The 22,373-nt window shown below is 35.7% G+C and overlaps 1 protein-coding gene across 1 annotated transcript in view; it reads right to left on the bottom strand.

The window, feature by feature from the left end:
- SLC38A6 (solute carrier family 38 member 6) overlaps positions 1-22,373 on the bottom strand; it is a 91,344-nt gene that overhangs the window by 21,238 nt on the left and 47,733 nt on the right. The window contains exons 5-6 of the mRNA XM_007949084.2: positions 19,111-19,150; positions 3,819-3,897 (exon numbers count right to left, since the gene is read on the bottom strand). Of these exons, the coding sequence (XP_007947275.1) occupies positions 3,819-3,897; positions 19,111-19,150 (119 nt within the window). The remainder of the gene's footprint in view (positions 1-3,818; positions 3,898-19,110; positions 19,151-22,373) is intronic.

Here is a 22,373-nt window from a genome sequence, read left to right as displayed (position 1 = left end):
AAATTCCTAAAGTAAAAGAACTTTGTTGTAAGATATAATTTCTCTATCCCTGGCTTGCTTACTAGTTATCAATAATTTCTTGTTCTTTTAAATTCATGTTAATAAGGCAATGATAATACCTTTTCTTTACCATTCACAACAATAAAGGCAATACCACAACACACAGCAAGTTAGTTCAGACTTCATGTGCATGCCACACCCAACTCAAGCGTATTTGGCAATGGATAATTTCCAAAGAACAGAAATGATTAAACTGACAAAATAAAACTCCAGCCTGAAAAACACAAATCAGCAAAAATAAATCTCAAAAAGTGTGTATTAAGTAAATTTTTTATAAATGAAGAGTTTAGAAGGATGTGCTAACTGTACATTTTTTTCCTTAGGGGGAGGCGGGGAATTAATTATCTAGCCGAACTCCTGTTTTTCCTACTGTGATCTAAATATACATTCTCTTTAAGCCAAAAGAATTAGAGTAAAAAGCTTTATACTTCCTAGAAAACTTGTTTGATCTGTGGATTTAATCCTATATGATAAAAATGTTCCAGCTATGAAATATAGAGTATAAATCCTTAGCTGTACTGAAAAGGCTTTGGCATGCAGATGTTTTTTTCCATATTTTAATAAAAACCAGGTTTATTTGTAAGTTGCTTTAATTTCATTCTCAAATGGAATGGGACAAAAGTATCATATGTTCTGAATTAGACTCTTACTCACATCCCCTATCAATTATGTAACTCAAATACAAGACAACTTAATTGTGTCAATCATATTCCCCTGACAAGATCATTAAATGTTAACAGAGAGCTTCCAACTTTTAACAGCCATAGATTTTAAAGCTATTCTATGAAAAATATAAATGCATCATAAAAATTCACTGTAAGTATTACAGCCTCTGGCTTCTAATAGTAATTTTGAAATTACAACATTATGAACACAAAGTTTCTTCTTGATAACATCTTTATGAAGAGTTATATTTCACAAAGGTACATCAAATGTCTCAGATAACCCAGAAAATAAGCACACCTGAAAGATCTTAACTGTAATTTATTATAAATCAAACCTTAAAATGAAAGCATATCAATATCATTTTGACCTCATAGAAGAAATACTACTATGTAATTCTATCTAGAAATAAACTGGCCTATTTAGATAGTTAAGTCAATTGCCATATTTATTTCTTCAATTATTTTACAGTATTAAGCTTTAAAAACTGGTAATTTGTCTGCATTTTCACTGATTAATTTAATTAATCATTTATTAATATTTTTCAAAACTTTGAAATCCAAAATAAGGATATATACATCACATTTAAAACAAGATGAGGTTGTTAAAAAGATGTGCAATTTTAAAACAATGTAACAGATAATGCAAACTGGCCTTGGTATTTTGTAGTATATAGTTTAAAACATTCATTTCTGACATACAAAAATAGTGTTTTAGTCCAATCTCTACTAGTATGAGTAGAAAGGAGTTTGTTTTGTTTTTAAGAAAAACCAGAAAAAAGAAAAAAAAAGAGCAACAACAAAGCCCAAAATATCCAATGAAGTAAACAGAGACTGGTTTTGAATGAAGCTATGGTAGAAGTATCATCTTAAAAGGAGAAGATCTAGGTTTCAACATCAGTTCTGTCAAAAAGGTACAACAATAATTTCTAAAATTTCACAGTGATAGTAGACATCCTCTTTCCACAAGGACACATGACTTAAAAATGTAAATTGAAACCACCAAATTCAGGACAGAGAGAAAGAAAAATACATGTGACAACTATTATGATGACATAGCTCAAGTGATATATTTTAATTTGGTTCTAAGCTTCCTGGCAGCCAGAGCAAAAAGAGAAACTTTCAGTATAGCATTATTACTGGAATTTCTTAATTTTCTGCATTCACACTCTGCTATCATAGTACAAAAGCATGTGTGTATACATCTTATTTGATCATCTCAACTTTGTCAAGAAAACTATATTGGAACCTTCATCATTCTAGGTGAAGAAGTCTAAAGCTGAAAGTTCTATGGCTGACAGAAGTTAAGTGGATTTTCTGAGATTGGTATACATGAAATGGTTAGAACACAAACCGTAACTCTTTGTCTCACTCACTTCCATCGAGTCAGACCGACTCATAGCGACCCCTCCTTGGGTTTCCAAGGCGGTATCTCTACAGCAGTAGATTGCCCAACCTTCCTTCCGAGGGGGAATTGGTGGGTTTGAACCACTAGCCTTCTGGTTAGCAGTCAAGTGCCTCAGGCACTACACTACCAGAGCTTCCTAACTCTTAGTCTTGTTGTTGTTGTTGTTATGTGCCTTCGAGTCAGCCCCGACTCATAGCGACCCCTCCTTGGGTTTCCAAGGCAGTATCATTACGGAAGTAGGATTGCCCAACCAACAACTCTTAGTCTAGCACTCTTTTATTCTACCTCATATTGCCTGCAGTTCCTCAAATAAATCTTTCCTTAGCCCTACATAATGAAAGAAGTTTCACGTGGAATTTTTTTTACAGCAAACACAAAAGTGATTGTCACAAAGCTATTTCCTATGTTGTGTTAGGTGCCATGGAGCCGGCTCCAGCTCACAGTGACCCTCCGTACAACAGAATGAAGCACGCCTAGTTATGTGTAATCCTCACAGTCTTTGCGCTACCTGAGCCCACTGTTGCAGCATGGCTATCATTTATTAAACTAAGAGCATAAAATTAAAATGCAACTAGATAAACCTAAAGATAAAACAAGGGAGCTGTGACTATCAAATGAGATACTGTGGAAACTTTGCAGACTGTAAAGTACTATGCAAAGGAATCATTTCTTCTGATGAAAAATCATTAAGGACTTTTGTTTACTGCTTTCAACCAGTTTCTTGATTGTATCTATTCAGATCTAAAGTACACCATACTTTCCTCACAAATATGTATCTATTGTTTCCTAAGTAGAAATCTTCAATGGAAGCCAAGTTGTAAGAGCCAAAAACTAAATTTTGAAAACTTGGCCTACATTCCAGAACAAGTTCAATTATTGGAATGAAACAACTAAATATTTAAATCTAAAAGCAGTTTTCTCTTGTGGTTTAAAAACCATGTGAAATGATAACTTGATGAAATTAAAAGGATTTACTCTGTCTTCTCAAGTTCACTTTTCTCAAAATTTCTTGTTCTACATAGTGAAAGAAAATGCCTAATTAATTTTTGTGTGGGGGGGTTCCCCCTAAAAAGTGATGAATCATTAGTTTCTGGGGCCCAGGACTTTTAAAATAAGGAAGGAGAAAGGAAATACAATGTGTTTAGTATTATTTATAATATTATTCTTCAAACAGGAAATTAAGCAATTAAGTCCCTGCAAATAGTTTATTTTTGATCATTCTTTATGATAGGAATCTCACACTAGTATAGTTTTAACTGCCACATTCTTTATAACAATGATTTACTGAGAAATGAGAACTGTATCATTCATTCCCTTCCTTTGTTTAAGACCTTTATTGTCAGTACGTTCATTCTTCCCTATTTTCAATCTTCCATATCCCCAGAAATTTCTCCTTTACTCTTCTCCAAAACCTATCTCACAACTCTCTTACCCTAATTTTGGCACCTCTACCACCTGCCAGCAAAGTATAAGGGCTACATCTGGTGTCTGATCATTCACAGCACAGTGCTTTGTATGATGGGTAATCACTAAATGTCCGCTGAATGATTTCCTTCTCTCTTACTATTTTCCCTCCTAATTTCTGAGTGTCTTAAGGGTAGGGACTACATTTGTTTTACTTGTCACTGGAGCTCAATACTTATTGTATTAATAAATGAATGGACACATTGTGAAATATCTTTTCTTACCCACTGTAGTCTCCTGGTAAAAATTCTGAAATAGCAGCAGGAAGCTCTGTTTTAATAATTAGAAGATAAGATGACATAGCTGCAAAAACAATAAAAAGAAGTCCTATTAGAACTCTATATGTTACCATGTAAAGAATAATCTATCCAGGAACATGGATGGACATTAAACTATGACAGCATGTGGAAAATTAACTCACACTTTGTAGAGAAGAAGAACTGTTAAGTTCATGAACAATTTTGCTTATATTTGCTAAATAGTCCAAAGCAAACTATTTAGGAAACAGAAAGAGTTTGGATTTTAGGTCATTTATAAATGAAATTTGTTTTGAAGTTTCTCAAAAACTCTGTTATCATCTCTGTCCAAGACACTAGAGGTTGGTTTAGCAATAACTGACACAGAAATAGTAAGTATAGCTAATAACTTTGATTATTTGTTCTTTCTTACTGGAGACTGACCTCCTGGAGAAGTCTTGCTCCCTTTCTCTTCCTCTCTTTGCTACCCCCACACATTATGAACACTATTGTAAAATTAAAAACAGAATAAACAATGAATTACATTTAAAATTATTTTCTAAAACACATTAGAGAAGATTCAGTAGAAATCATTAAGCATATTAAAGAGTTAAAACTTTCAGCTTTGATTCCATTTTATTAACAGAGCTCATCTGTTCTATGCAATCAGAATCTGAATTGAGCCTTATTTCCTACATTATATAGACAGAATCCAAAAAGTAACTAGCCTTTATAACATTTTAATAATGATCCTATTTCCAATGCAGCTATGAAAAAACCCAAATTCTATAAACCTGTCATATACTAGGAAATGTTTTAATATGGTTACAAAGCCCATTTATATGAAAATACTTGAGTTTAAGCTTAAAGGCATAAGATGTAAAAAGTCAAGATGATTTGGAGTCAGAACTTCAGTTTAACAGAAGTGGGGGTGTACCCCACCCCCACCCCACAGATTAAGTGTTGAAATAGAAAAGCCCACATGAAAATGTTCATGAAGAATAAACAGTGTTCTCTGAGTGTACATTAATTTTATTACTTATTTATATTTCAGGAAACTTTATACTTTCTCCTTGGACTTACAAAATTAAGAACACAAATGAATGCCAAATCTGAATGGCAAAAATCTGGGGGGAAATTGATTAAAAGCCTCAAACAGTTTAAGAAGAGGAGTATGTATTTCTCAACTAACATATCTGAAAGTAGCCAAATTTCTCCATGATTATTACAATGCAATTGTGACTACTTAACACTGGCAAAAAAGAGGATATTTACCACAGTCCCTACTACCCCTTTCAATTCGATACCAAACCCACTGCCATCGAGTCTGTTCCAACTCTTAGCAACCCTACAGGACAGAGTAGAACTGCCCCAAAGGGTTTCCAAGGCTGTAATCTTTACAGAAACAGACTGCCTCATTTTTCTCCCATGGAGTGGCTGGTGGGTACAAACTACCAACCTTCTGGTTAGCAGCCCAATGCTAGCCACAATGCTAGCCTAATGGTAAGCACAGTACCACCAGAGTTCCTTATGCCTCCCAAACAGGATTCTTAAAATGGATGCTTGTGTTTTAGGAAAAGTTATAGCTTAAACTAAAGAAAAACAAGTTACTGGTTTCTGATCTTAGGCATTCAGTTAAATACATTTCCAAAGTTTAAGGTGCTTCAAGATACTTAATTATATGTATTTAAAAACACAATTTCACAAATAGCAAATCAATGTCTACACAGAGCAGTTAAATAGATAATCATATCTCTGTAGTGAAAAAAATTTTTTTTAGGTTATGACTATTGTTTTTTGCTCTCCAGTAAGAGTACAACTATTGATGAAAACTACTGAGACAGTTCTACTTTATTTTAGTTATGGGACATTACATTGATTATATGTGAAAAGGTGTTCCCTATTGTTCATATTCTCATAAGGAAAATGTTATCCATTTTGCACAGAATAGAAGGAATGTTTAGCTTAACCTCCTCCACTCAAGGATTTGAAGTCTTTGTTTGCAACACTATCTATTCCAAAAAACTACACACATATGGTGTGATGATGAGAATCATGAACTAAACATTCTGAAATGGGTCTCGAGCTACTTAAATATATCTTGCAGGGGAAGAAAAAAAAAACAGACTAAATACCTTGAATACAGGGAATGCAGACTTACTACACAATGAAATTTATTATCTGGCCACCAGTCTCTTGCTTGGATTAATCCAACACCACATGTATTCTAAAGTTTCAGACACTTATCTCTTTTAGTAATTTTCTATTATTTCTTTTGGATCTTTAGTTGTAAAAAGCTTCAATGAATATGAGATCGTATTTCGTTCAAATATACAATCTGTCATTCTTCCCAGAATTTCTGTTAGCCCCTGGCTAATCATTTGATCACTTTTATTCTCTGTTGTAGCCTTAGCTCTTTAGTTTTCAAATTGGAGTCCTATTTCATTAGATTTCAAACTTTGGAATCAAGTATGTTGCAAGAAATATGCTCTCACAAAACATATGTTTCTGTCTCTCTTTCAAAAAAAAAAAAAAACTATCTCAGCATATAGGGTACAAATACAATAAAACATGTAAACTATTGCTCCCTTTTTAGAGAATGCTAATTTATATTTTAAGAGCTACAAAAATACAGAGCTCATTTTAAGGGAGAAACCATTAAACAGATAAAGGAAGAAACTAAATTATTTTTCTTACCTAAAAGTGAACTTTATGGAATGGCTGTTGCCTTAGCATATTATATAAACAGAAAGGAAACAAAAAAGAGATCACTAAATATACACTGCTAGGAAACATCTTAATTAGATTCACATAAAGGGAAAAATTGGCTCAATCAAATAACCTGGAAAAGTTTTAAAGATATCAGTAGGAAGGGTCATATTGCCATTGTTTTTAACCAAAATGTCCACCAGATCAAATAGCTACCTATCACACCTTTTGTCTCATGTCTTCTATTAACAGCATAAGGAAATGTTTAAAGACTAATTTTAGAGAGAGGTCATAAGCAAGAATTTGTAAATGATTTTTGCTGACGCTGAAACACAGCATAGACTCCTAATACAAGACATAGCATGTTGTAATCTGAATTAATAGCTGTAACAGCGTCATCAGTAAGAGCCATGGTTATAGTTACGTGGTTCTGGCTTCCATCTCCTACAGCCAATATGAGTGCTAGAGTGCTAACATTCTGTGTTCTAGAAATTCTTTAGTCTCTTGTAACCCAGTAGTTTAACGCAGCATTCAGAAGCAGTTTGTTGTATAAAGGATAAGGATTCAACCATTATGAACCATTTAGTTTCACCATAGTCACTAAACTGGTATTCTTTTCTCCTTCATTTTAAACATAACTAATAGAACTCATTTAATAGAAATGGTCATGGGAAGGGTATGAAAAAATCTGTCAATTTGTGTCAAAACACAAAATTTGAAAGTATTCTTTTAGAAACCATGTGGAGAAGCAACTGTCATAAAAGAAAATCATTAAAATTAGGTAAAATGTGAATAGACAATAGCAGGTAGTAAGGTATTAATATAGGAAGATATTGGTGGTGCAGTGCCTAAGGCACTTGACTGCTAACCAGAAGGCTGGCAGTTCAAACTCACCAGCCACTCCTCAGAAGGAAGACTGGGTAACCTACTTCCATAGAGATACAGCCTCAGAAACCCAAGGAGGGGTCGCTATGAGTCAGAAACAACTCGACGGCAGTGAGTTTGGTTTTTTTTTTTTGGGGGGGGGGTTAAGGTATTAATATTGGTTGCTTCTAATCATAAAGAGAAAAACATGAATGAGTTAGCAGCATGAGCGCTGAGGAGAGAGATGTTAAAAACAGAGGAAAAGGGAAAAAGCTGTGTGGAAACAGAACCCTAAGAGCAGCTAACACTTTTGGTTTGGGGATGCTACTGCATGTTTCGCAGTATTCTAAGTGATTGACAAGTGTTTCCTTATTTGATTTCTACAACAAACCTGGGTGACCGAAATCATTATTATTTATTTTAGAGATAGAGAAATGGAAGCAGAAAGAAGTAACTTGCCCAAAACTACACAGCTAGTTTCCGGCTTGAAAAGCTTACACCATTAATTATTATATTATGGGAAAATACAGGAGCAAAGAGAAGAAGAAATCTACCAATCTACCAATCTACCAAGGGAAAGAAAAATGAGAAAAGTTGATTCAAAGGACCACTCCCAGAATGTCTATTTCTTTTTTTCATCAGCCTTTATACAACAAACTGCTTCTGAATGCTGCGTTAAACTACTGGGTTACAAGAGACTAAAGAATTTCTAGAACACAGAATGTTAGAGGCTTTAAAAGCACTAATAATTTTCATTTCAAATGGCTGTATTTTCATTTGTGTTTCATTTGCATTTTGTGGCAGGTTGGTAAAGTGATTAGTCCACGATTCCTCAGAGGAGCTGAGGACTTTCAGGATAGAACTGTACTGGGTTGACCACCATGATTCATTCTACTGTTTACAGCTATGACTGTTGTTCTGAAGAGAATGTTTCCTGTTGGTATATCTCTGAGATATTAACACTATGCTGAAATCTAAATAATAATAATTAAAAAAACCTCTCATCCCACAAATCATGTACTCTTATGAACTATTTTTCCCCCAGTACTCTGAAAATGCTTCCCAATTTGTCATTAAACAAGCATACAACCTTAAAAAAAAAAAAGGACAAAAGTCTTAATTAGAAATTGGGTCTAAGTTATCATAAGTTTGCAAAGATAATTATTCTTTTTGTCAAATGGTTACAATACATGTATGAAGATAGGATTACTTACAGCTATTTTAAAAACAGAACTAGGTTTTGAGCACTTAGGGGAAGTTCAGCGACTTCTTAAAGGATTAGTCAGCAGCCAGCCCTAAACAAACAGATGCACTGTGAGAGGAAATACGAGTTTACCTTCCAGTTCTAAGAGCGCTTCAATTTTACTTACACATGTTTTCAGTCGTGGATAGCAGCAAGTAGTTTATTCTATTCAATGTGTCTTATTAACCTGCTATTCCAACTAAATGCCCAAATGCCACTAATTCTATCCCTACTCTAAATACTACAGAAATTACCTTTTTATAAAAAACATTTTTTTTTTAAACTCTGAAAACAATGTGATTTCCCTAACACATCTACAAGTTAAAATAAAAATATATGGGGGAAATGTTCCCCCATGTTGTTGTTGTATGCCGTCGAGTCAGGCCTGACTCATAGCGACCCCTCCTTGGGTTGCAGAGGTAATATCACTACGGAAGTAGATTGCCCAACCTTCCGTCCAAGGAGTGGCTGGTGGGTTTGAACCGCCAGCCTTCTGGTTAGCAGTCAAGTGTTCCCCCATAGCCCTAGGAAAATATTTGTTTTCTCATTTATCAAAATCTTAAAACTGAATAAAAAGCCTAAGTGATTATATATATATTTACAATTCTGAAAATTCTGTAATTAAACTTTAATAGAAATTATTACTAATACATTATTTTTTGTTACCAGTAAATTTTGCCAAAACAACTACTTAAGAAAAAGTCCTTTCTTCCAAATTTCCTGTAACCATTCTATACCAAAGCAATGGTGGTGTAAGGTTCAAAAAAGCTGGTTTGCCTACAGATAAAGTGACCAGCAGGTGGCGTTATAATAGCACACCTAATCCAAGTTTCTCAGGAAGATGACACAAACTAGTGTATTAGAGAAATTTAGCACTTTACTATCTTGCCAAAAAAAGGAAAAAAGTAACCTCAGTGATTTCTAACATCTAACCACATCTAAATCATGCATTTGAAAAGTACTGAGCATTTGAGATTTGTAAAGTACTCAACTGAAAATGATCTTATTTATAGATTTCTGGTTATGAGATTTATAAATTATGCCACATAAGTACACAACAGGGCTATTGAGTTTCTCTTTAAAACATAGATTCCTAAACTGTGGTGATAATTAAGGCTCCTAGAATAAGGATTGTGGGATTTATGCCAGACTGAAAGTCTGGATCACTCCAGTAATTCCAGGGGATTTCATTAAGACTAAGATGGGGCAAACTATTTCTGAAGTGGTATCACCTCGGAAACCCAAGCAGGGGTCGCTATGAGTCAGATTCGATTGGATGGCAGTGAGTTTGGCTTTATTAATGCTTAGGCTTCCCCATTCATAGTATGTGCTGTTGGTTGCTACTGAGTCAGCTCTGCCCATGGCGACCATGGCACCCTTATGGATAACAGATGAAACACTGCCTGGTCATGGGCCATCTTCATGATCATTGGAATGCCTGAGTTCCCTGTTGTGGCAATTGTGTCACTCCACGTCATTGACAGCTTCTCTCATGTTTGCTGACTCTACCAAACATGAAGTCCTTTTCTAGAAATGGATCTTTCCTGATTTGTTCAAAGTAAGCAAGCTGAAGTCTCATCCTCTTCAATTATCACCATATGTAGCAGCAATTAAATCTGTAATCTCCTTTAAAGAACTGAATGTTTTAAAGAACCAACGAAAGAACATGGTATCCACAGTGGTGCTTCATATGTTAGAAGAGCAAAGTAAGAGTTTCACATACATCTAGGAGCCACTCACCCTTACCCATTTTGGGCTGAGCAAGAAATGAAACCAGAAATCTATCAACTGACATTGCTTTTATTGTGTACTTTTAAGAGTTAATAAGATTTTGTCTGGCCTAAAATGATGATTTGTGGTTTACCTCGAGATTTCTACTGATACTCTAGCCTACTGAGTGCTCTGTCACAGGAGTTTAAGTGAATGTGAACCTTAGTTTTTAAGGAACAGAATCACATAACCCAACATAGAGAACTCTCTGTGGAAACAACCAACACTTATTTTCTACTACAGTCCTTAATCCCTTTACTAGTATCCCACTGTATTCAAATTCTCTAAGCCAGAATTCTCTTGCCTATAACAGGCAATAAATATTAAAACTTCCAGATGCCTCTTTTTGATTTTGTGTCCCAGTAATGATGACTCCCAGTAAATGTCACTCCAACCCCTGGTAAAATGGGTGGCTGGGGGCTATCTCTGACTCTGACCTATTTCTGGCCTCTGATTCATTAGTTTTGGGAGGAATTGCTTTTAAGTAACATTTTACTACATGGCTGTTCATTTCCAAAGGAAAAGGTCTCCATAATCTTACATTAAGAACTCTAAATTTAGTGAATCACAGAGAGATTTTTCTAAACAACTTGTTAGACCACACCAGTATCCTGTGGCTAATACATGTTGCCTGATTGATCTTGGCAAGGGGGTGGGGTGGGGGACAGCTTTTCTGTGAAGTTCGGAAGTAAATTCTTTCCTATAGAAATGATATATTGTCGTTGGTGCTATTGTTCAATGCCCTTGACTTAGTCCTGACTCTCAGCGCCCCTGTGCACAACAGAATGAAGCACTGCCTGGTCCCGCACCAGCCTCACAATCCTTGCTGTGCTTGAGCTCAGTGTTGCAGCCACTGTGTCAGTCCATCTCATTGAGGTCTTCCCCTTTTTTGCTGACCCTCTACTTTACTAAGGATGATATCTTTCTCCTGGGAATGATCCCTTCTGATATCATGGCCAAAATAGGTGAGATGAAGTATGGCCATTCTTGTTTCCAAGGAGAATTCCGGCTGCACTTCTCCCAGGACAGATTTGTTCGTTGATCTGGCAGGCCACAGTATTTTCTGTATTCTTGGCCAACACCACAATTCAAGGGCATCAACTCTTCTTTGGTATTCCTTATTCATTGCCCAGCTTTCACATGCATATGAAGTCATTGAAAATACCATGGCTTGGGTTAGGCACACCTTATTTTCAAAGTAATATCTTTGTTCTTTAACACATTAAAGACTTCCCTTGCAAGAGATTTGCCCAGTGCACTACATCTGACTTCCTGACTGGTGCTTCAACGGGTGTTGATCGTGGATCCAAGTAAAATGAAATCACTGACAACTTCAATCTTTTTTCCATTTATTATAATGTTACTTATTGGTCCAGTTGTGAGGATTTTTGTTTTCTTTGTGTTGAGGTGTACTCCATATTGAAGAATGTAGCCTTTGGTCTTCATCAGTAAGTACTTCAAGTCACCTTCACTTTCAGAAAGGAAGGTAGTGTCAACCTCAGACATAATAAGTCTTCCTCCAATCCTGATGCTGCTTTCTTCTTCATATAGTCCAGCTTCTCAGATAATTTGCTCACCACACAGACTGAATAAGTATGGTGAAAGGATACAATCCTGATGTACACCCTTCCTGATTTTAAACCATGTAGTGTCCCCTTTGTTCTTTTTCAATGACAGCCTCTTGGTCCATGATGGCCCACTGCCTCATGAGTATGATTAAGTGCTCTAGAATTCCTATTCTTTGCAAGGTCATCCATAATTTGTTATGATCCACACAGTCAAATAGTTTTGCATACTCCATAAAACACTGGTAAACATCTTTCTGGTATTCTTGGCTTTCAGCCAAGATCCGCCTGACATCAGTAATGATAACCCTTGTTCCACAACCCCTTCTGAATCTAGTTTGAATTTCTGGCAGTTCTCTGTCAATATACTGCTGCAATCATTTTAAAATTATCTTCAGCAAAGTTTTATATGTGTGTGATATGAACATTGTTTGGTAATTTCCACATTCTATTGGATCACCTTTCTTTGGAATGGGCACAAATATCGATCTTTTCAGTCAGTTGGCGAGGTAGCTGCCTTCCCAATTTCTTGGTATAAATGAGTAAGCACCTCCAGCCCTATATCTATTTGTTGAAACATCTCATTGGGTATTCCATCAATTACTGGAGGCTTGTTTTTTGCCAATTCCTTCTGTGCAGCTTAGACTTCTGCCTTCAATACTATATGCTACCTCCTGAAATAGTGGGACATAGACAAATTCTTTTTGGTACAGTGACTTTGTGTATTTCCTCCATCTTCTTTTGATGTTTCCTGCATCATTCAGTATTTTGCCCATAGAATTTTTCACTATTGCAACTCGAGGCTCGATTTTTTCTTCAGTTCTTTCAGCTTGAGAAATGCTGAGTGGGTTCTTCTCTTTTGGTTTTCTAACTCCAAGTCTCTGCACGTTTCATTATAATACTTTACTTTTTTCTCGAGCTGCCCTTTGAAATCTTCTGTTCGGCTCTTCTATTTGAACATTTCCTCCATTTGCTTTAGCTACTCTCTGTTCAAGAGCAAGATTCACAGTCTTTTGGTCTTTTCTTCCTTTCCTGTCTGTTTAATCACCTTTTGCTTTCTTTAGGTATGATGCTCCTGATGTCATCCCACAATTCATCTGGTCTTCAGTCACTGGTGTTCAATGTGTCAAATCTATTCTTCAGGTAGGATATAATCAAGGTCTTATTTTGGCTCTCGTGGACTTGTTTTAATTTCCTTCAGCTTCAACTTGAACTTGCATATGAGCAATTGATGGTTTTTTCTACAATCAGCTCCTGGCCTTGACTGACTGATGACACTGAGTTTTTCCATTGCCTCTTTCCTCAGATGTAGTTGATCTGAATCTTGTATATTCCACCTGGCAAGGTACACATGTATAGCTTTCATTTATGTTGTTGAAAAAGGTATTTATAATGAATAAGTCATTGGTCTTGCAAAATTCTATCATGTAATTTCCAGCATCATTTCTATCACCAAGGCCAAATTTTCCACCTACCAATGATTCTTCTTTGTTTCCTACTTTTGCATTCCAAATACTAGTAATAATCAATATATATCTTGATTGTATGTTTTGTCAATTTCAGACTGTATAAGTTGACAAATATCTTCAATTTCTTCATCTTTGGCTTTAGTGGTTGGTGCATAAATTTGAATAATAGCAGCATTAACTGGTCTTCCTTGTAAGCAAATGGATATTATCCTATTACTTACAGCATTGTACTTCAGGAAAGATCTTGAAATGTTCTTTTTGCTGATGAATGCAACACCATTCCTCTTTAGTTTGTCATACCTGGCATAGCAGACGATATGATTGTCTGATTCAAAATGTTCAATGCCAGTCTATTTCAGTTCACTAATGCCTAAGATATCAATCTTGAGGTGTTCCATGCCATTTTTTACAACTATTTTCCTAGATTCATACTCTATATGTCCCATGTTCTGATTATTAAAGTCAGAATCGACATGACGGCACCTAACAACAACAACTAATCATAAGATATACATGAAAAAGGAAGCAGCAGTCAAGAAATCAGACATCGTATTGCACTGGGCAAATCTGCTGCAAAAGACATCTTTAAAGTGCTGAAGAGCAGAGATGTCTCTTTAAAGACTAAGGTGCGCCTAACTCAAGCTGTGGTATTTCCAATCGCCTCATATGCATGTGAAAGCTGGACAATGAATAAGGAAGATTGAAGAAGAGTTGATGCTTCTGTGTTGTGATGTTGGTGAAGAATGATGAAAGTACTATGGACTGTCAGAAGAACACACAATTTTTTTCTGGAAGAAGTATAGCCAGATGCTCTTTGGAAGCAAGAACAGCCAGATTTCGTCTCACCTACTTTGGTCATGTTGTCAGAAGGGATCATTCCCTGGAGAAGGATATCATGGTTGGTAAAGTGGACAGTCAACCACAAAGGGGAAAGCCCTCAATGAGATGGATTGACACACTGCTTGCAATGATAAGCTCAGGCATAGGGTCACTGTGAGTCAGAGCCGACTCAGCAGCACCTAACAACAACGAGTATCTCTGTGTGTGTGTGTGTGTGTGTGTGTATATGAATTACAGGTAGTCCCTGTTTATATAAATAGATGATGGTAAGTTGGTTTGTCATAACTTGAATACATCATAAATTGGGAAATCAAGGACTACCTACAATTCTATGAGTTTCCAAATTTCTTTTTATAATTTATATAGCATATAAAATAGTTTCTTTGAGGTAAAATCTTAGATTTTAAGTAGAACTTGTTAAATTGTCTCACTCATTCAACAAATATTATTTATTGAGTTCCTCTACCAGAAACTGAGTCAAGTTAGGAAAATGTAAATGAAAACATATAGTTATGTCCCGCAGAAATTTTACAGATCCTCAGCATTTAGTCTTTTTATAACTTTTCAAAAATGTCCAATGTCTTAGCAGAAAGAACAAAGGCTTTAGAATTAGAGCAAGGTTTGTGCCTGGGCTTTATCAGGAGATAAAGGTTACTTATCCCTCTGAGCGCTGGTCTCTTCTTGTAAAATAAGGATAATATCATATACCTTGAAGAGTTGTTGTGAAGACTAAATGACTATACTTAAAGTTTCTAACAGAATATTTGACCTCAATGGAATTTATTACATTAATTTTCAGTTCTAAACTAACACTGCCAAAAACCAGACCATCTAGTCACCCTTTGGGCCTAGAATTGGACTCATTCCTGTGGCTAACTTTCAGCGAAACAACAGCCAGGCCTATGATCTGAACAACTACAGCAGGGAGATACACTCCTTAGAACAATCAACCACAGGAGATCAGAAGAGCAGCATTTGCACAGGAGAAAGATAGGGAGGCAGGATGCAGAAGCAGGAAGGACACAGCGGTAGGTGACCACAGAGAGGAAGTAGGAAGAAAGCTCTTACACAGTGAGGACTGTAATCAGCATCACAAAACAAAATGTGTATGAATTGTTGAATGTAAAACAAATCTGTTTCATAAAATTTCACCCAAGTTACAAAAAAAAAAAAAAAGACCGCTTATACTAATAATGAACATTCTGTCTTTCAAAAAATGCTATCTGGACCATATTTTATGCAAATAGGCACTTAAGAAGTGTAAAGAATCAATTTGATGCTATATGCCTGCTCCTCATTTATCGATTATCTCATCTAATATTTTGCATTTAATCTACTATCTGATTATTTTTTGCTTTAATGACATATGTCCGGCAATAATGAGCACCAAGTCATGCGATGAGAGTAACCCTGGCTGTGATGGTTAAAGTTTCATGTCAGCTTGGCTGGGCCATGATTCTCAGTGGCCTGACAGTTGTGGAATGATGTAATCTGGCAGTTACGTAATGATGTAGTCATCTTCTATGTTTTATATAACACAATTTCTGCGTAACAACAATCTGTGTCAGTAAGTGAGGAGTGAGTGTACTTCATACTATCTTGTAAATAGCCAATGTATTTCTAATTAATAAAAAGTCAAAATTCATTTTGAAGAAGTAATATTTAAAAAGTCATGAGCACAAAATATTAAAGATCCTCCCAAATAAGCATGCTGTTCCTTTTCAAGTATATGTGGTTTACCAATAGTAGCTCTTTAGGAGGTCCACAGATGCAATTTATATCAAGAAACTATTTCTTAAGGCTGGAGTTCCTAGACTTGACCTCAGAGGCTCAAAATCTGTCTTAAAAGTAATCCCAAGAATTGAGGTGTATTCCTTCTCCCAGTTACAAAGAACAGCATTTATGAAGGCTTTTAGGGTAAGGGTTGCTGATTTGTTAAAGATTAACCAAAGAAAGAGCTAGATCATCTTTTGAATTAAATATAACCCTTCTAGTTAACTTTCATGTACTAAGAATACTTTAATACCCATAACAAATTAATATGCCTCCCAAACTGCTAAGCTAGACTTCAAATTTTTGAGTAAGATGTGACCCTAAGCTCCCAGCTTCTCACCCCACTCTCAGCCATTTCACAAAGAGGAAAGTGAAGCCAAGAGAGTCAGGGATTTCCCCAAGACCATGACTATCCAATGGCAGAGACTGTACTAGATAGAATTCAAGGTTCCTGACTTTCAACTCAGTGTTTGGGGTTGTTGTACTCATAACAGTAAGCTTCCAATTCTATTATAATGAAGGAAAAATTCATGCACACCTGGCCAAAACAAAAGAAAAAAAAATATCTGAAAATACATATTCAGTTTCTATTCAGAGGTCTCTCAGTAAATAAATTTTTAACTAATGTGATAAAAAAATCATGAGGACATTATTCTAAAAACTAAATTAGCAATACCAACTTGTCTGAATTTGAGGGGCATTTTAAATTGTTGGGACCATCTTAAAATTACTTTTTTTTTTTTAAGTGCTAAAACAAGAAAGGGAGCTCTGGTGGTATAGTCCCTAAGACATTTGACTGCTAACCAGAAGGCTGGAGGTTTAAACCCACCAGCCACTCCTCAGAAGGAAGACTGGGCAATCTACTTCAGTAGTGATACCACCTTGGAAACCCAAGGAGTGGTCACTATGAGCCAGAACTGACTCGACGGCAGTGAGTCTTAGCTGTGTACAACAAGAAAGCAACCAAACCAACAAACCTAGAGTTGGAAGAGTGTGATGCTTTATCCATCATCAAATGCAGGAATCCCTTCTATACACGACGTTCTGACAACTGGCCAACCGGCTCTGTTTGATTGCTTCCAGGGATAAGGAGTGTGGGTAAAGCAGCATAGGCCATCCCTATTGTCATCCAACTTGGTAACAAATGTATGTCTAACGAGGAATCCAAACCAGCTTCACTGTAAAGTTACACCCATTAGAACTAGTTCTGCCTTCTGGGACAACACTCAATTAGCCTAGATTCTTTTTCAGTATTTCATGTTTACCCTTTTCAATATTCGAAGCTAATACTCAATCTACCACTCCCCTTTTCTCTTCTTCTTGATAAATATATCTAGAATATTAAAAAATACTGGGAAATGGCACATTCAAATGTTACTCAGCTCTATTCAGCTCAACAAAGGTTTTTTAAGAGTTCCAAGTACTGTGCCAGATACTGGGAGTACACAGAGACATACATAATCCCTGCCCTGGAGGAGCTTACAATATAGTGGAGGACAGACACATATACGAGATAACGTCGACCTAGTAACAGCAAGTACTAAACTAGAATTATGCCCCAAAGCAGTTCCATACAAGATTAGAGTACAAAGAAGGGATCAAGATGAAAAACGGAGAGAATGCTACAGGGGCATTATGCTAACGTCACAAATTTGAATCTAAATTCCTAAATTGAAAATTCTACATAAAACGCTAAATAATGATTCAAGTTAATCTAAGCAAAATGTGATAGTTCTTACTATTCATATGGAGAAGATAATGAGGGATTGAAAATAATTAAAATATAATTCATGTTCCAAAACATTATCAGTGCACAGTTATGTGATACATATTTGCTAAAATAAATTATTCCAAAGCGTATCTTAAAGACAAGGACACTATATAGATTCATAAAGGAAGAGAGTAGTTTTCCTGACTGCTAGTGCACGGTGTGAATTTGTGTGTTAGAAGGAAATTATTTGGTATGGTACCTGAGAAAGCATTCATATCATTCAATAACATTTTTTTTCTATGAATATTCAAACAATTAAAGCACAAAAGTTCAAGAATTCCAAAACAATGTCCAACACAATTCTTTAAAGGAATGTTAATTTTTTCCTTGACCAACAAACCCACTAGAGAAGATGGAACTTTGGTTCAATGATACTTAATGTGTAATAGCTCAGATCTCTTGAGAATGAGAGTTAAACTTTATTAAAACTGTCATCTTCAAACGATTTTGAACTATTACATGTATGTTTAAAATTTCTTCTGACCAATCTTGTATAAGATCCAAGGGGCATGTCACCATTCTCTGTATATTCTTTTAACCTAATAACATTTACTTAGCCCTCCAGTCAATGATAAAAGAAAATTAAAACTTTGTTCAGCACTATGTAACTTCTTTACAACATATATAAACACAATTCCTAAATTTTATAATTAAATGTTTAATACATTTATTAAGTACCTGCCCACAATTAATTATGCCATAATTAATAATTTTTATTTCTACATGGTTCTCAATATTAGGATCAGTATTTAATAGAAACAAGATATAGGTGAGAATGCTTATTTATCTCAGATTTGCTTATTTTTTAAACCACTTGATCGTTATTAACTTCTCGGTTATAAGGGAACACTGCTGGTCCATGCCTGACTGCTCATAGCCCATGTCACACCACTCCCTCTAAAAGCAGTATTTGCTACTGGGGTAGATGGAACACAAATAGAAGGGAAATGTTTTAGAATAACCTAGAGAGCTTTTCTGAACTGTACCCCTCCACTATCACAACCACGGAAAGTGTGTTGATGAAGCAAGATGAACAAGATGGAGCACTATTTGAAATTCAGGGTTTACTTGAAACTTAATTTAGAAGTTATCCCCACAAAGGCTGTCAAAAAAAAAAAAAAAAAGGAGTAATAAGGCCAATACAAAGGGCTTCTGATGATATCTATGCTGACAGTGGTTCAAGTTCCCAGCTTAGACTTGTATTACAATAAGAAACCAAAGGAGGAAATAATTTCTATCTCATCTATGCATAAGTAGTGCACTTTCGATTGCTCACCTCCAATATTCTGAATTATTATGGTACCTGCCACCACCACCTATAAAAGAACAAATGTATTCAGAGATGAAAGAGGAAATAATATAAAAGGATCATTATTCTATTAAAGTCCAAGAACTATTACTAAAAAACAGATGCAGAAGTCATGAGTGAGGAGAAACTGGAAAGAATAAATTCTTCCAGCCATAATACATAAAATTAATAACCATCACATAAAAATCCTTTCTTTAAAAGTTCCACTGTTGCCATAAAGAACATTTTTGAAAGTTTTCTTGGCAGTCATTTTTAAATATTTAAAAGTATTAAAAGCTAGTAACAGGTAGATTATCAAGTACCAAAAAAATGAAATTGAGTCTATCTGGTCTCATTCTCCCTTTCTTGCTGGCTTTACCACACTTCTTTTATGAGTGTACTGAGACAGTGTGGGGTGTGTTGTACCAGTACTACATTACATAAAAGGAAATGATGTGGTCTTCCAAGTATATCAGCTTGGCATCCACCAAGCCTTTGAGCATCCCTATCCCAGGGATTAATAAAACCTAGAGTAGAAAAGTGTAGAGTCTAAGCATTCTTGGATCCAGAAAATTGAAGCAAAGTGTTTCAAACTCATTAGTGTGAAGTAGGCTAAGTATGGGGAAACAGGAGTAGTAAGGACTGTAGTACATTGGAGGACTCCTCCCCCTTCAAAATGGGGCAGCTGCTACTCAGTTCTGACCAGTTGCTGGAAAATGACAACGTGGATCTGATGTAGCCAGATCTTCTGATTTTTCAAATAAAGTCAACATTTGAATTATTTTAAAATTTTATGACCAGTTAAAAATAAAAAAGAGTTGAGCCCCCCAAAAATATATCTGAGGACTAAGTTCAGCCTGCTGGCTTGCTAGCTTGTGATCTTTGATTGATAAGACTCCTAGGAAACTCCAGACAGCACTTTGTCCATTCTTGTAATCAGAAGTACTCAGAGGAAATGGTTAAACATGCTGCTTCCAATGCTTCCAACTGGGCTTTTCAATCATTCAAATCTTTGTGGATTTGACACCCCCCACCCCGCCACACACCCCCCATGTATGTTTGAAGCTGACTGTTCTCAAGAATCATTCAGGCCAATGAGGGCTGACTATTAACAGATGATCCTGCAGGCCCATCTCCAGTAAGAATTCCAACAGCATCAGAGCACTTGCCTATCTTGGAAATAATCTAAGTTCTTTGGACCCAGAGGCCTTGGGGTTTGAAAATTTGGCAAGAAGTCTGTGGAGATGTAGTGATTGACACTAACATTTTCCAGAAAGAACTTTGCATGTAGCCCTCTTAAAAGTTAGTTCCAGCATGTCGTGGCTATTTGTGAAAAGCTGGTTTGAACTTTTGTACACAGGTAGTCCCTAGTTACAAACATCCTAACAGACAAATTCCTATTTGCCCTTTAATGTTATGTAAATTTGCCCTTTGAACTGAAACAACCCCTACTGCAACAAATTCTTCAGCACAATCACCTTCACTTGCTGCATGTGCAACTTTAAACCACTGGAAAGGCTTAAAGTCTTTTCTTGCACTAAAGTGAGTCTAAGAACAGTATGTCCCAACTTACTTAAAAATTTGACTTAAAGACATACTTAGGAACTAATCTCGTTTGTAACTCCAGGACTGTCTGTATTCATCTTTCATATGCAGTAGACATCTACTATTAGTAGTAAATTAAATTTGGATTTCTTTTCTATTAATATATTACAAAAAGCAGTAAAATCAGCTTAGTGCTTATTATTTTTCCAGTATTTGAATGAATTTAAGCATTTAAGATGTAGAAAGTTAGGATATTGACTGATTGACTGACTGCTCTATCTGTGTCTTCAATGCCTAGCACAGTGCATGATACATAGCACTTTCTCAATCAATATTTGTTCAGTGAGTAAATAAATACATTTATGGACTTAAATAAGAAAACAGAAAAGTTTCAACCCAACCCAACTGTGGAAGTGAGAAGGAAATACAAAACAAGCAAGCAAGTAAACAAATGAAACAAACTCCTGACTCAGAGTTTGCTCTGTCTACTGTACCTGCATACTAAGAACTGGGTGCATACATTAAAATGATGATACAACTACTCTAGAGTTTTTGGAAATAGAGACTTTCAACAATCCATACTCTTCTTTTAGACTTTGTTGTTACACAAGGAATGAAGAGGAAATACTAATGTGAATAACAGTTATGACAGTGATAATATATATATATATGTTTATAGATCATATTAAATTAACTCCTTTCTTGGTTAAACTAGATGCAGGAAATTGATTACTGATTTTACCAAGCATCCTGATCTTTAAGAAACCAGAAATTGTTACCAGCAAGGATTAACAAAACGCTCTACCTGAAGATAACATATTCTTTGTTTTATTCAGGTTTCAGGTTATTAATGTCCAAGATATGAGGCTGTTATAGTTGTTGTTGGGTGCCATGGAGCTGGCTTCAACTCATAGTGACCCTTTGTACAACAGAAGGAAACAATGCCCAATCCTGCCCCATCCTCATAATACTTGCTATCCCTGAGCCCATCATTGTAGCCACTGTGTTAATCCATCTTGTTGAGAGTCTTCCACTTTTTTGCTGACCCTCCACTTGACTAAGCATGATACCCTTCTCCAGGGACTGGTCCCTTCTGACAACATAACTAAAGTACATGACATGAAGTCTGGCCATTCTTGCTTCTAAGAAACATTCTGAGTGCACTTCTTCCAGGACAGATTTGTTGGTTCTTTTAGCAATCTCACGCTATGTTCAGTATTCTTCACCAAACTACAATGCAAAGGCATCAATTCTGCTTTGGTCTCCTTATTCATTGTCCAGTTTTCACATGCATATGAGGCAAGTGAAAATACCATAGCTTTGGTTAGGCATACCATACTCTTCAAAATGACATCTTTGCTCCTTCACATTTTAAAGAGGTCTATTGCAGCAGATTTGCCCAGTGCAATAAGGCATCTGATTTTTTGACTGCTGTTTCCATGGGCATTGATTATGGATCCAAGTAAAATGAAATCTCTGACAACTTCAATATCTTCTCCATTTATCATGATATTGCTTATTGGTTCAGTTTTGAGGATTTTTGTTTTCTTTATGTTAAGGTGTAATCAAATAAGACTACACAGTATAAAATAGAAATTTTTTTTGTACTTTAAAAAGAATATTAATTTGAATGTAAATACATATTTTTTCCCTTATTACCAAACTATATCGTTTTCCTCCCAGACTAAATCCTTAGAAGTTAAAAA

Source organism: Orycteropus afer, unplaced genomic scaffold (assembly GCF_000298275.1).
Source record: "Orycteropus afer afer isolate SDZICR_OR568_19922 unplaced genomic scaffold, OryAfe1.0 scaffold00237, whole genome shotgun sequence".
Lineage (NCBI taxonomy): Eukaryota > Metazoa > Chordata > Mammalia > Tubulidentata > Orycteropodidae > Orycteropus > Orycteropus afer.
This window is presented reverse-complemented; position numbering and strand designations above follow the sequence as displayed.